The sequence below is a fragment of the Oncorhynchus kisutch genome, linkage group LG5, assembly GCF_002021735.2.
Source record: "Oncorhynchus kisutch isolate 150728-3 linkage group LG5, Okis_V2, whole genome shotgun sequence".
Classification (NCBI taxonomy): Eukaryota; Metazoa; Chordata; class Actinopteri; order Salmoniformes; family Salmonidae; genus Oncorhynchus; species Oncorhynchus kisutch.
Window position 1 is genome coordinate 22,508,928 of NC_034178.2, and position 16,213 is coordinate 22,525,140.

The 16,213-nt window shown below is 40.6% G+C and overlaps 1 protein-coding gene across 1 annotated transcript; it reads left to right on the top strand.

The window, feature by feature from the left end:
* Positions 1–254: 254 nt before the first annotated feature.
* Positions 255–16,069, top strand: nfs1 (NFS1 cysteine desulfurase). The gene is made up of 13 exons (XM_020482789.2): positions 255–878; positions 1,301–1,377; positions 1,562–1,678; positions 1,767–1,850; positions 2,085–2,237; positions 2,433–2,526; positions 2,633–2,767; positions 3,068–3,225; positions 3,578–3,683; positions 4,018–4,099; positions 14,316–14,399; positions 14,589–14,678; positions 15,023–16,069. The coding sequence occupies exons 1-13, from the start codon at positions 785–787 to the stop codon at positions 15,084–15,086; spliced, it is 1,338 nt and encodes a 445-aa protein (XP_020338378.1). The 5' UTR covers positions 255–784; the 3' UTR covers positions 15,087–16,069.
* The last annotated feature ends 144 nt before the right edge of the window (positions 16,070–16,213 follow it).

Here is a 16,213-nt window from a genome sequence, read left to right on the forward strand (position 1 = left end):
AGCTACCTTTTTTAAAATTCCAAGCACTCTCCCAGAGTTTGGGGAAGTGTGTCTTGAGCTCAAGCGCAGTAAGTGAGTGAGTTAGACAAAACTTTACCAGCATCATAACAATCGTTATGAAATACGAGGGATTGTGTAATATCTACGTAAAAATGTTATGAACGTGTTAAATTATGTCACGTGCAGTCATATTCCGGTCCTGATTGCTCAACAAGTTTATTTGAAACGTGAAACAGGATTATTTGATGTGTATCTTTTTTTGACACCCAAAACCCCAAATGGCGTTCCATAGTATGGTAATGAGTATGAATCTGTGTTTACTCCTGCAAAAGTGATTGCTTTTCATATAAAGGCTTTATCTACCTTCCCAATTAAAATACGAACATATAGTTTATGGAAAAGAGATGTTGTATGTTTCTGGACGATGCACCCTGCTGCCTTGTTGACAACATGACCAAACGGTGCAGATTACTGTTGTATTTGAGAATGGCGCTCCTCCCTCGCCGCTTTTGCCCATTCCCGTCGCTGGCCATAGACTCGGGTTAATAGAACTCCCTCGCTGCCATTTTGACGGTTCCTCACATGATGACCGTGTCGACAAGGATTTGATGCGTCTTAATAATTAAACCAGCCTGTTAATCGAATACATTGTTATACCTGGGTCTTACAAAACCAGGCAAACATAGAGATCTGCAAGCTTATTTTCCTCGCTGCGAATCCTGTTTGTCACTGGTGAAGGTTAGCTAAAACTGTATAGCAAGGTTAGCAAAACATTACTGTGAAGATGATGAGGAAGACTGTTACGACGAAGCTTCTGGGATCCATGCGAGGGTTCCCAAGCCACCGAGTAAACTATGCCGTGAATGCTGTTGCGAGAGGTATTTTATTTTATGCGGCTTTTTTACACAATGTTTTATTATCTATTTATCATCTAGCTAGCCCACGAGCTAATGATAATCATTCGATGACGCAGCAAGTTCGTTAGATAATGCCGTGTTTAAAATAACTGGGAACTTTGGAAATAAAAAAATCGATTTCAACGGTCATCCAACTCGGGAACTCTGGCCTCTTTTTAGAGCTCAGGTTGTCCGATTTGAAGATCGTATTTGTCCGATTTCTCAGTTGTTTTGAACATGGCATCCCAGCCGTAACCAGTTCTCCAACTTTTATGCTGTTACATCACATCCGTGTGACAGTGTCTTTCTGCCCTGAATGCATATAAGACGTTTTCCAATGAATTCCCAAATAAATATGTATGCTTTCTGGACCCAAATGACACAATATTATGGTGTTGTTACAGAATTGATCAAAAGTAGGGAACTGGAGAACGATGAGTTGCGACCTCTGTACATGGATTTTCAAGCAACAACACCAATGGTATGTGGCTCTTTAACGTTAGCTGCCAGCCTATAGCCTCTCCCACGATAATTATACCAAACTGGTGGCATGTCAATCTGTAAAACATTGCATTGAGGCGAATTAATAAGATCCAATGCCATCTTTGAGAACTGCCACCTGCACAGAATCTTCAACTCAGTATATTTTTATCTCATGACTCTAGGATCCAAGAGTTCTGGATGCAATGCTTCCCTATCAAGTTAATTATTATGGTAACCCTCACTCCAGAACACATGCATATGGCTGGGAAAGTGAAAGTGCAATGGAAAAAGCTAGAAAGGTAATTAATTTACAATTAATTGAGTAGCTATTGCATCATGTCATTTGATGATAAGGCTAACATATCTTCATTTGATTTCTCCTTACAGCAAGTGGCAGACCTGATTGCTGCAGATCCTCGTGAGATCGTGTTCACAAGTGGTGCCACTGAATCCAATAATATGTCAATCAAAGTAAGTCTCCCTTTTACCGCTTTAGTAGTCAGATTAACGGCAAAGATTTTGGAGGGTGAACAATACATGCCAAGAACTGCCAGCTGATGGAAAGATTAAGACATAAGAATGAGCTAAGGTCAATCAACTGTTCTGCTGTGTAATTTATTTGTAAATGAGGATACATGCTAACAATTAAGAGGAAAAGGAATTGAGTGTTTTTTTTTTTTTTTTTGTACAATGTATTCCTCCTAGGGTGTGGCCCGATTTTACAAATCCAAGAAGAAGCATGTGATCACCACTCAGACGGAGCATAAGTGTGTGCTGGACTCCTGTCGAGTCTTGGAGGCAGAGGGCTTTGACATAACCTATCTTCCTGTGAAGACTAATGGCTTGGTTGACCTACAGGCAAGCTCAATTGTTTGGTTGTTTTATCTAAATGTGGCAGATGTGCTATGTTTTATACAGCCCCATTGTATGAATCCACTCCACAATCTGCTCTTGTACCAAGAATAAGATCAATTGTTAACGTATTTCTTCAATACGTTTGTATATCTTGAATACCTCACATGCTGATATAAAAATGTTGCTATTTTTTTATAGCTACTGGAGGAAACAATTCGTCAAGACACAAGTTTGGTGTCTGTGATGACCGTGAACAATGAGATTGGTGTGAGGCAGCCTGTCGAAGACATAGGTAACCTTTTTAGCCTAAATAGATTCCGAAGTATATCCACTATGAAATTGAGACATTTCGTTTTATCTTTATTAATCCGCTATTATTTTCACACACATTTCTCCAGGTCGAATCTGCCGGTCAAGGAATGTGTTCTTCCACACTGATGCAGCTCAAGCTGTGGGAAAAATCCCCATCAATGTATCTGACTGGAAGGTAGACCTGATGTCCATCAGCGGGCACAAAATATATGGTCCCAAAGGTACATTGTTGAATATCAGATACTATCACAGTGTTGGAGTTCAATTCCATTTTAATTTAGGAACCAAACTGAAATTCCTGTTTTCATCACTGAAAAGCAAGCAGAGAAAATGTAATTGATATGTCAGTTTACTTCCTGAATTGATCAGGAATTGACCACAAGCCTGACTACTACATTGAGTGAACTCTTTTGCATAGCCACATATTAAACTCCTTTAATTGTTGGTGTTTATGTAAGAACTATGCGAGCAATTGAGTGACTACAAATAATTACAAGTGAAGTATGTTTATGATTTGACAGGGGTCGGGGCACTGTATGTGCGGCGCCGGCCCCGGGTTCGAATGGAGCCACTGCAGAATGGTGGAGGCCAGGAGAGGGGGCTTCGCTCAGGGACAGTGCCCACTCCTCTGGCTGTGGGACTGGGAGCAGCCTGTGATATAGCCCAGCAGGAGCTAGAGGTAGACAACTCATTACTGCCTGAAACAAACTTACACAGGATGTTGTTCATCAATGCTTGCTTCTGTTTGTTTTTACTGTTTTCATATTTTTTTTATAGCTTGAGTTCAGAAGACATCGGAAAAAACAGTCAGAATGTTGAGGCTTGCACAGCAAACTGAAAATGTTATTTTATCTGACCAATCCCCACTGCTTTATATGAAAGGTTCCATCATATATTTTTTGCTGCGTGTTGTGTTGATGGGTAAATGAGAAGTGTTTACTGTAGTTGTGAATTCTTTATAGTGAAAGAATAAGTTCACTTATTATTATTATTATTATTTTAGTTGCTTATTGATCTTCTCTCCTTTCCAGTATGATCACAGCCGGGTGTCCATGTTGGCAAACCGCCTTGTGCGCAAAATCATGTCAGAGATCCCTGATGTTGTGATGAATGGTGATCCGGAGCAAAGATACCCAGGTGAAGCGCAGAGCAAGAGATTTGTGGACAGAATAATAGACACAGGCATATAAGTGGGTGGAAGTGGAATTAATATTTTTCATAATAATCATTAGATGTAATTGGCTGGTAATCTGTTAAATAAATCACCTTATTCCTTATGAGTTGTGTATGAGTTAAATCAAGTACTGTGCTGTACATTATCAAAATCACATTAGAGCAATAGCATTTAGCATATGCCTACAGATGAAGTGAAACACAATAGTTTGTGGATTGTACTTTAGTCAGTTGATGAATCGGTGAAGAATTCCTTAAATGTTGATGCTCTATTAACTTGAATCTTTGCCTGACACAGGATGCATTAATTTGTCCTTTGCCTACGTGGAGGGAGAGAGTCTGTTGATGGCCCTGAAGGATGTCGCTCTATCATCCGGCAGGTCAGTAGCAAATAAAGAGCTATTAGATGCTTTTATTTATATACAGTACCAATCAAAGGTTTGGACACACCTACTCATTCCAGTGTTTTTCTTTATTTTTACAATTTTCTACATTGTAGACTAATAGTGAAGACATCAAAACTATTAAATAACCCACATGGGTCACCAAAAAAGTGTTAAATATATTTGAGATTCTTCAAAGTAGCCACCCTTTGCCTTGATGACAGCTTTGCACACTCTTGGCATTTTCTTAACCAGCTTCATGAGGAAGCCAGAATGCATTTAGATTAACAGGTGTGCCTTGTTAATTTGTGGAATTCCTTCCCTTAATGCGTTTGACCCAATCAGTTGTGTCGACAAGGTAGTGATGGTATAGGGATAGTCCTATTTGGTAAAATACCAAGTCCATATAATGGCAAGAACAGCTCAAATAAGCAAAGAGAAACGACAGTCCATCATTACTTCAACACATGAAGGTCAGTCAATCTGGAAAATGCATCCTGCAGAGGATAGGTTCATTAGAGTTACCAGCCTCTAAAATTGCAGCCCAAGTAGATGCTTCAGAGTTCAAGTAACAGACACATCTCAACATCAACTGTTCACGCAGGTGACTGCTTGAATCAGGCCTTCATGGTCGAATTGCTGCAAATAAATCACTACTAAAGGACAACAATAAGAAGAAGAGACTTGCTTGGGCCAAGAATACACGAGCAATGGACATCAGATAGGTGGAAATCTGTCCTTTTGGTCTGAGTCCAAGTTTGAGATTTTTGGTTCCAACCACCGTGTCTTTGTGAGATGCAGAGTAGGTCAACGGATGATCTCCGCATGTGTGGTTCCCACCATGAAGCATGGAGGAGGAGGTAGGGTGACACTTAACCAGCATGACTACCACAACATTCTGCAGTTATATGCAGTCTCATCTGGTTTGCGCTTAGTGGGACTATCATTTGTTTTTTATATATAGATTTGTTTTTATATATATATACAGTGCCTTGCGAAAGTATTTGGCCCCCTTGAACTTTGCAACCTTTTGCCACATTTCAGGCTTCAAACATAAAGATATAAAACTGTATTTTTTTGTGAAGAATCAACAACAAGTGGGACACAATCATGAAGTGGAACGACATTTATTGAATATTTCAAACTTTTTTAACAAATCAAAAACGGAAAAATTGGTTGTGCAAAATTATTCAGCTCCCTTAAGTTAATACTTTGTAGCGCCACCTTTTGCTGCGATTACAGTTGTAAGTCGCTTGGGGTATGTCTCTATCAGTTTTGCACATCGAGAGACTGACATTTTTTCCCATTCCTCCTTGCAAAACAGCTCGAGCTCAGTGAGGTTGGAGGAGAGCATTTTTGAACAGCAGTTTTCAGTTCTTTCCACAGATTCTTGATTGGATTCAGGTCTGGACTTTGACTTGGCCATTCTAACACCTGGATATGTTTATTTTTGAACCATTCCATTGTAGATTTTGCTTTATGTTTTGGATCATTGTCTTGTTGGAAGACAAATCTCCGTCCCAGTCTCAGGTCTTTTGCAGACTCCATCAGGTTTTCTTCCAGAATGGTCCTGTATTTGGCTCCATCCATCTTCCCATCAATTTGAACCATCTTCCCTGTCCCTGCTGAAGAAAAGCAGGCCCAAACCATGATGCTGCCACCACCATGTTTGACAGTGAGGATGGTGTGTTCAGGGTGATGAGCTGTGTTGCTTTTACGCCAAACATAACGTTTTGCATTGTTGCCAAAAAGTTCAATTTTGGTTTCATCTGACCAGAGCACCTTCTTCCACATGTTTGGTGTGTCTCCCAGGTGGCTAGTGGCAAACTTTAAACGACACTTTTTATGGATATCTTTAAGAAATGGCTTTCTTCTTGCCACTATTCCATAAAGGCCAGATTTGTGCAATATACGACTGATTGTTGTCCTATGGACAGAGTCTCCCACCTCAGCTGTAGATCTCTGCAGTTCATCCAGAGTGATCATGGGCCTCTTGGCTGCATCTCTGATCAGTCTTCTCCTTGTATGAGCTGAAAGTTTAGAGGGACGGCCAGGTCTTGGTAGATTTGCAGTGGTCTGATACTCCTTCCATTTCAATATTACCGCTTGCACAGTGCTCCTTGGGATGTTTAAAGCTTGGGAAATCTTTTTGTATCCAAATCCGGCTTTAAACTTCTTCACAACAGTATCTCGGACCTGCCTGGTGTGTTCCTTGTTCTTCATGATGCTCTCTGCGCTTTCAACGGACCTCTGAGACTATCACAGTGCAGGTGCATTTATACGGAGACTTGATTACACACAGGTGGATTGTATTTATCATCATTAGTCATTTAGGTCAACATTGGATCATTCAGAGATCCTCACTGAACTTCTGGAGAGAGTTTGCTGCACTGAAAGTAAAGGGGCTGAATAATTTTGCACGCCCAATTTTTCCGTTTTTGATTTGTTAAAAAAGTTTGAAATATCCAATAAATGTCGTTCCACTTCATGATTGTGTCCCACTTGTTGTTGATTCTTCACAAAAAAATACAGTTTTATATCTTTATGTTTGAAGCCTGAAATGTGGCAAAAGGTCGCAAAGTTCAAGGAGGCCGAATACTTTCGCAAGGCACTGTATATATAATATCGTACACACACTTGAAGTCGGAAGTTTACATACACTTAGGTTGGAGTCATTAACTCGTTTTTCAACCACTCCACAAATTTCTTGTAAACAAACTAGTTTTGGCAAGTCGGTGAAGACATCTACTTTGTGCATGACACAAGTAATTTTTCCAACAATTGTTTACAGACGGATTATCTCACTTATAATTCACTGTATCACAATTCCAGTGGGTCAGAAGTTTACATACACTAAGTTGACTGTGCTTTTAAACAGCTTGGAAAATTCCAGAAAATTATGTCATGGCATTAGAAGCGCCTGAGAAGCTAATTTACGTAATTTTAGTCAATTTGATGTGTACCTGTAGATGTATTTCAAGGCCTACCTTCAAACTCAGTGCCTCTGCTTGACATGGGAAAATCAAAAGAAATCAGCAAAGACCTCAGAAGAAAAAAATGTAGACCGCCACAAGTCTGGCTCATCATTGGGAGCAATTTCCAAACTCCTGAAGGTACCACGTTCACCTGTACATATAATAGTTCGCAACTATAAACACCATGGGACCATGCAGCCGTCATACCACTCAGGAAGGAGACGCGTTCTGTCTCCTAGCGATGAATGTACTTGTGTGAAAAGTGCAAATCAATCCCAGAACAAATGCAAAGGACCTTGTGAAGATGCTGGAGGAAACGGGTACAAAAGTATCTATATCCACAGTAAAACGAGTCCTATATCGACATAACCTTAAAGGCCACTCAGCAAGGAAGAAGCCACTGCTCAAAACCGCCATAACAAAGCCAGACTAGGGTTTGCAACTGCACATGGGGACAAAGATCGTACTTTTTGGAGAAATGTCCTCTGGTCTGATGAAACAAAAATATAACTGTTTGGCCATAATGACCATTGTTATGTTTGGAGGAAAAAGGGTGATGCTTGCAAGCCGAAGAACACCATTCCAACCATGAAGCATGGGGGTGGCAGCATCATGTTTCTTCGGGTGCTTTGCTGCAGGAGGGACTGGTGCACTTCACAAAATAGATGAATTCATGAGGAAGGAAAATTGTGGATATATTAAAGCAACATCTCAAGACATTAACGTTAAGTTAAAGCTTGGTCATAAAATGGGTCTTCCAAATGAACAATGACCCCAAGCATACTTCAAAAGTTATGACAAAATGGCTTAAGGATGACAAAGTCAAGGTATTGGAGTGGCCATCACAAAGCCCTGACCTCAATACTATAGAAAACTTGTGGCCAGAACTGAAAAAGCGTATGCGAGCAAGGTGGCCTACAAACCTGACTCAATTACACCAGCTCTGTCAGGAGGAATGGGCCAAAATTCACCCAACTTATTGTGGGATGCTTGTCTGTGTGTGTGTGTGTGTGCACGCCTACACATACATATATTTATTAATTCGAGATTAGACGGTATGAAAATTTCATATCACGATTAGTGACCAAAATCATCACGGTTATCAGTATTATAGCGATATTATTCAAATGTGCTGGAAATGTTCAAAATGTACTGATACACACACTGAAATAATTTCAACAAGTTATTGAAAGCCAACAAACAACAAATAAAATTAGCAGCACTATGCACTTTGTGCATGAACATTAAAGATGGCACCATGTGGTCATGAGAGTTAAGTTTCCCTAGTGCAATCAAATTTGCATTTAAAAGAAACACAAGTAAAGCAATGTGCAAGTAAGAACAATACAACTATGTAAACAAATCCAATGTGCAGGTGTTGACATTAAAACAACACTATGTAAACAAATCAAATGAACAGCACTGATTGTATGTCTGTTCTCTCCTTCATAAAGAAATAAGGTGCTATTCGATTACAGCTCTAACATCCTGTATGTCGGTTCTCTCCTTCATAAAGAAATCATGAAGTAACCCAAAAAGTTTTGAACAAATCCAAATATTTTGAGATGCTTCAAAGTAACCACCCTTTTTGCCTCTGACAGTTTTGCACACTCTTGGTCTTCTCTCAACCAGCTTCACCTGGAATGCTTTTCCAACAGTCTTGGAGGTCCCACATGCTGAGCACTTGCTGGCTGCTTTTCCTTCACTCTGTGGTCAAACTCATCCCAAACCATCTCAATTGGGTTGAGGTTGGGTGATTGTGGATGCCAGGTCATCTGATGCAGCACTCCATCACTCTCCTCCTTGGTAAAAATAGCCCTTACCCAGCCTGGAGGTGTGTTGGGTAATTTTTCCTGTTGGAAAAACAAATGATAGGCCCACTAAGCACAAACCAGATGGGATGGTGTATCGCTGCATAATGCGGTGGTAGCCCTGCAGGTTGTGTTCTTTGAATTACAAATAAATCACTGACCGTGTCACCAGCAAAGTGCCATCACACAACCTCCTCCATGCTTCACGGTGGGAACCACACTTCCGGAGATAATCCGTTCACCTACTCTGCATCTCACAAAGACATGGCGTTTGGAACAGAAAATCTCAAATTTGGACAGATTTCCACCAGTCTAATGTCCATTGCTCATGTTTCTTGGCCCCATCAAGTCTCTTCTTCTTATTGGTGTCCTTTTAGTGGTTTCTTTGTAGCAATTCGACCATGGAGGCCTGATTCATGCAGTCTTCTCTGAACAGTTGATGTTGTGATGTCTGTTACTTGAACTCTGAAGCATTTATTTCGGCTGCAATTTGGCTGGTAACTCTAATGAACTTATCCTCTGCAGCAGAGGTAAATCTGGGTCTTCCTTTACTGCGGCGGTCCTCATGAGCCAGTTTCATAACGCTTGATGGTTTTTGCAACTGCACTTGAAGAACTTTCAAAGTTCTTGAAATGAAATGTATTGACTAACCTTCATGTCTTAAAGTAGTGATTGTTGACTGTTGTTTCTCTTTGCTTATTTGAGCTGTTCTTGCCATAATATGGACTTGGTCTTTTACCAGATAGCCCTATCCTCTGTATATCACAACTGATTGGCTCAAATGCATGAAAGAAATTCCACAAATTAACTTTTTGCAAGGCAAACCTGTTAATTGAAATGCATTACAGGTGACTGGCTCATGAAGCTGGTTGAGAGAATGTCAAGAGTATGCAAAGGGTGGCTACTTTAAAGAATCTCAAATATATTTTGATTTATTTAACACTTTCTTGGTTGTTAGATGTGTTATTTCATCGTTTTGATGTCTTCACTATTATTTTACAATGTAGAAAATAGTAAAAATAAAGAAATCATGGAATGAGTAGGTGTCAACTTTTGACCTGTACTGTGTATGTACACACTACCGTTCAAAAGTTTGAGGTCAAATGTCCTTGTTTTTGAAAGAAAAGCACTGTCTTTTTAACAACAAAAAATTTGATCAGAAATACAGTGTAGACATTGTTAATGTTGTAAATGACTTGTAGCTGGAAATGGCTGATTTAATGTATTTTATTTTAATGGAATATCTACATGGGCGTACCATTATCAGCAACCATCACTCCTGTGTTCCAATGTCATGTTGTGTTAGCTAATCCAAGTTTATCATTTAGCACAGCTGAAAACTGTTGTCTGATTAAAGAAGCAATAAAACTGGCCTTAGACTACTTCAGGATCTGGAGCATCAGCATTAGGGCATTCGATTACAGCTCAAAATGGCCAGAAACAAAGACTTTCTTCTGAAAAACTCGCCTGTCTATTCTTGTTCTGAGAAATGTAGGCCATTCCATGTGAGAAATTGCCAAGAAACTGAAGATCTCATACAACTCTTAAATAGTACCCGCAAAACACCAGTCTCAATGTCAACAGTGAGGAGGCAAATCCAGAAAGCTGGCATTCTAGGCAGAGTTGCAAAGAGAGCCATATTTCAGACTGGCCAATAAAAATAAAAGATTTAAGAAAAAAAACACACACTGGACAGAGGAACTCTGCCCACAAGGCCAGCATCCCGGAGTCGCCTCTTCACTGATGTTGAGACTGGTGTTTTGCGGGTACTAATTAATGAAGCTGCAAGTTGAGGACTTGTGAGGCGTCTGTTTCTCAAACTAGGCACTCTAATGTGCTTGTCCTCTTGCTCATTTGTGCACCGGGGCCTCTCACTCTTCCTGTTTTGGTTAGAGCCCGTTTGTGCTGTTCTATGAAGGACTAGACAAATCAAATTTTATTAGTCACATACAACAGACCTTAGTGAAATGCTTACTTACGAGCCCTTAACCAACAATGCAGTTTAAAAAAAATACAGTTAAGAATAAAAGTAACTAAAGAGCAGCGGTAAAATAACAATAGCGAGACTATATACAGGGGGTACCGGTACAATGTGCGGGGGCACCGGTTAGTTGAGGTAATATGTACATGTAGGTAGAGTTATTAAAGTGACTATGCATAGATAAGAGTAGCGGTGGTGTAAGGGGGGGGGGGGCATTGCATATGGTCTGGGTAGCCATTTGATTAGCTGTTCAGGAGTTATATGGCTTGGGGGTAGAAGCGGTTTAGAAGTTTCTTGGACCGAGACTTGGTGTGCCGGTACCGCTTGCCGCGCGGTAGCAGAGAGAACAGTATGTAACTAGGGTGGCTGGAGTCTTTGACAATTTTTAGGGTCTAACTCTGACGCCGCCTGGTACAGAGATCCTGGATGGCAGGATGCTTGGCCCCAGTAATGTACTGGACCTTTCGCACTACCCTCTGTAGTGCCTTGCAGTCAGAGGCATAGTAGTTGCCATACCAGGCAGTGACGCAAAAGTCAGGATGCTCTCGATGGTGCAGTTGTAGAGCCTTTTGAGGATCTGGGGACCCATGCTAAAGTCTCGTGAGGGGAAATAGGTTTTGTCATGCCATCTTCACAGCTATCTTTGTGTGCTTGGACATTTTTTTGTTTGTTGGTGATGTGGAAACCAAGGAACTTGAAGCTCTCAACCTGCTCCACTGCAGCCTGGTTGATAAGAATGGGGGCATGCTTGGTCCTCTTTCCTGTAGTCCACAATCATCTCCTTTGTATTGATAACATTGCGGGAGAGGTTGTTGTCCTGGCACCACACGGCTAGGTCTCTAACCTCCTCTCTAGATTGTTTCGTCGTTGTCTGAACAGTGTTGTCATCAGCAAACTTAATGATGGTGTTGAAGTCGGGCCTGGCCGTGCAGCCATGAGTGAACAGGGAGTACAGGAGGGGACTGAGCACGCACCCCTGAGGTGCCCTTGTTGAGGATCAGCGTTGCGGATGTGTTGTTACCTACCCTTACCACCTGGGGTGCGGCCCGTCAGGAAGTCCAGGATCCAGTTGCAGAGGGAGGTGTTTAGTCCCAGGGTCCTTAACTTATGAGCTTAGAGGGCACTATGGTGTTGAACGCTGAGCTGTAGTCAATGAATAGCATTCTCACGTAGGTGTTCCTTTTGTCCAGGTGGGGAAGGGCAGTGTGGAGTGCAATGGAGATTGCATCATCTGTGGGTCTGTTGGGGCAGTATACAAATTGGAGTGGGTCTAGGGTTTCTGGGATAATGGTGTTGATGTGAACCATTACCAGCCTTTCGAAGCACTTCATGGCTGCAGACGTAAGTGGTACGGGTCAGTTGTTGTCATTTAGGCAGGTTACTTTAGTGTTCTTGGGCACAGTTACTATGGTGGTTTGCTTAAAATTCCTTTGTATTACAGACTTAGACAGGGAGAGGTTGAAAATGTCAGTGAAGACACTTGCCAGTTGTTTAGCGCATCCTCGCAGTACACGTCCTGGTAAACCGTCTGGCCCTGCGGCCTTGTGAATGTTGACCTGTTTAAAGGTCTTACTCATATCGGCTGAGGAGAGCGTGATCAGTCTCCAGAACAGCTGGTACTCATGCATGTGTCAGTGTTATTTGCCTCGAAGCGAGCGTAGATGTAGTTTAGCTCGTCTGGTAGGCTCGTGTCACTGGCCAGCTCTCGGCTGTGCTTCCCTTTTGTAGTCTAATGGTTTACAAGCCTTGCCAAAGCCGATGGAGTAGGATTCGATCTTAGTCCTGTATTGACACTTTGCCTGTTTGATGGTTCGTCGGACTAAAGACTAATGTGGTGTTCTCCTCAATGCCATTCGAGGAATCCCAGAACATATTCCAGTCTGTGCCAGCAAAACAGTCCTGTAGTTTAGCATCTGCTTCATCTGACCACTTATTGACCAAGTCACTAGTGCTTCCTGCTTTAATTTTTGCTTGTAAGCAGGAATCAGGAGGATAGAATTATAGTTAGATTTGCCAAATGGAGGGTGAGGGAGAGCTTTGTATGCATCTCTGTGTGGAGTAAAGGTGTTCGAGAGGTTGTTTTTTTCTCTCTTGGTTGCACATTTAATTTGGTAAAACAGATTTAAGTTTCCCTGCATTAAAGTCCCCAGCTACTAGGAGCACCTTTTCTGGGTGAGTGTTTTCCTGTTTGCTTATGGCAGAATACAGCTCATTCAATGCTGTCTTTGTGCCAGCCTCTGACTGTGGAGGTATGTTAACAGCAATGAAAAATTCAACTTTCTAAGTAGTTATTGTGGTGTACAGCTTATCATGAGATACTCTATCTCTGGCGAGCAATAGCTCAAGAATTCCTTATAGTCCGCTGGCCTTTGTTTTACCAGACGCCGCTGTTCTGTCCTGCTGGTGCAGAGTATAACCTGCCAGCGGTATGTTGATAGTCTCGTCGTTCGGCCATGACTCTGAAGCATAAGATATTACAGTTTAATGTCCCGTTGGTAGTTTAATCTTCCTCGTAAGTCATCTAGTTTATTGTCTGAAGATTACACGTTTGCTAGCAGAATGGAAGGAAGTGGGGGTTTATTAGATCGCCTACGGGTTCTCAGAAGGCAGCCCTCCATCCGGACCCTTTTTCTCTGCCTCCTCTTCACGCAAATCACTTGGATCTGGGCCTGTTCCTGAGAAAGCAGTACATCATTCGCGTCGGCCTTCTCAAAGGAAAAAAAGGATTCTGCCAAACCGTGGTGAGTAATCACAGTCCTGATGTCCAGAAGTAATTTTTGGTCATAAGACACGGTAGCAGCAACATTATGTACAAAATAATTTTAAAAATAAGTCAAACAATGCAAATAAGCAAACAAAAAACACAATCGGTTGTGGGCCCGTAAAACGTCTGCCTTCTTCTCCGGCGCTATCTTGCCTCAGCATTGTACGAGCTCTTCAGTGTCTTGGTAATTTCGCAACAAGAACAGCGCCTGTAATCGAACCCACAAATGCTGATGCTCCAGATACTCAACTAGTCTTAAGAAGGCCAGTTTTATTGCTTCTTTAATAAGCACAACAGTTTTCAGCTGTGCTAACATAATTGCAAGAGGGTTTTCTAAAATGATCAATTAGCCTTTTAAAATTATTAACTTGGATTAGCTAACAACGTGCCATTGGAACAATGGAGTGATGGTTGCTGATCATGGGCCTCTGTATGCCTATGTAGATATTCCATAAATCTGCAGTTTCCAGCTACAATAGTAATTTACAACATTAATAATGTCTACACTGTATTTCTGATCAATTTGATGTTTTATGTTATAAAATTGCCTTTCTTTCAAAAACAAGGACATTTCTAAATGACCCCAAACTTTTGAACAGTAGTGTATATCAAATGGATTAACCGCTATTAAGTTGGATCCAAATAAATACTGTACGTTGATGATGCTGCTATCTTCCTGCAGTGCCTGCACTTCTGCTTCATTGGAGCCTTCATATGTCTTGAGAGCTATTGGAACAGATGAGGACCTGGCCCACTCCTCAATCAGGTGAATAACGGTTAGGAACACAACTCAAGAAGATCAAATGGATGGTCATGGGATTTGAAAGATTGAAATGTTTATTTTTATCATTCCTAATTACAAAAGAGCAGGGTCAAGAATAACATGTTGCAGCTGAATGGTATTATTTTGGTGTTTTACCCAGTCTGTTTTTGTTGTTACTCCAAATACCTGAAGATTTGGAATCGGACGATTTAGCACGGAGGCAGAAGTGGACTATACAGCGGACAAGTGCATTCAGCAGGTCAAACGCCTGAGAGAGATGAGGTGAGTGAAAAAGAGTGGAATAGCATGCATACAGTGGTTTACCAGACACAGATTAAGACTAGTCCTGGACTACAAATCAAGATTAATGGAGAATCTCCATTGAACATGCTTTTTTTGTCCAGGCTTAATCTGTGTCTAATCTGCTTCTAGGAAACCACCACAAAATATACATGCTGAATGTCACTTAACTAGGAATTTACTGGTGGAAAGAGATGAATATTTTTTTGTACACAATAGTCATCTAATGAATGAAATACTTTATAATAAATAGCCTTTTAATTTGCAGTATTATTAATGCACTCATAGGTTAATGTATTCATTGTTGTCCAACTTTTTCTCTTCAGCCCCTTGTGGGAGATGGTGCAAGAAGGAATCGATCTGAAGAGCATCAAATGGACGCAGCACTAAAGAAAGCCTTCAGGAAACATACCTAAGAGCATTGTGAATATTAAGCTTGTTTAGTTTGCTGCATACTATGCCACTCCTGTGATGAGTGGTAATTATTTATACTGTCAAGAAACACGCACAACTTCCTGACTTACTTTAGTGTAGGCTTATGACTAGATTTTGTATTGCTAGACCTGAATAATTTTTCCTTTTGTATTTGACAAAGTATTATTATTGATGCATATATTGTGCTCTTAAGTAGTTAAAGTTTGTGTTCATACACACATCCTTAAAAATGTAGGTGCTGGGCTAATAAAGAAACCTTGTAAAGAACAAAGTCCCTTAAAGCATTTAATTGGGAGCATAAATTTGTGTACATACCTTCCTGTTCTTTACAAGTGCTCTTAACATAATTTATCAGCTGCTTTGACCATGGGATTCCATGACTGAGAGCAAGTTACAGAATGGTTTATTCATGTAGCATGTGCAACATTCCATTTAGTTCATGGTTAAGTCATTATACGTTGACAGCATGCTAACAAGGTTAAAGTACAGGTTTCATGTCACTAAATGACTAAATTGATAAAATATTTCCCTCATCTCAATGTGTGAAATTTAATGCCAATCTTATAGGTTAAAAGTCTTCCAATCATGGAAATTCTCCCCAGTTGGTTTGTATACAGTCTCTGGCAAAATGTGTATTGTTTGTATGAATCTTGCATGTTATCATTTAAACTGATTTGAAAATGTATTGTGAGGGAAGTATGCCAACTCATTTACATGGCCAGCTGTTTTGTGATATCAGTATAATCTACCACCACCATGACTGAACATTTACAATGCTTGTTGTTTCTGTTTGTACATGCAGCAGATGGCACAGCAGACTCATTACTCTTCCCAAAATGTCTTTCCATAATGTCCAACAGCAATTAATCTCACATAATACATACATACATGCATATGTTTGTAGCTAGCACTCCAATAAAAATTTGATTCGGCCTGACCCTGAATTATGTTAGTATTTTATGTAGTTGGTCGATTGGTTCTTAAATTATTCTCCACGTGCTCTGATTGAATTATAGTATATTGAGTTAGTACAGCATTTTGACACACATCAAATGTTCTAAAACATGTTTGAGTCCAGTAGA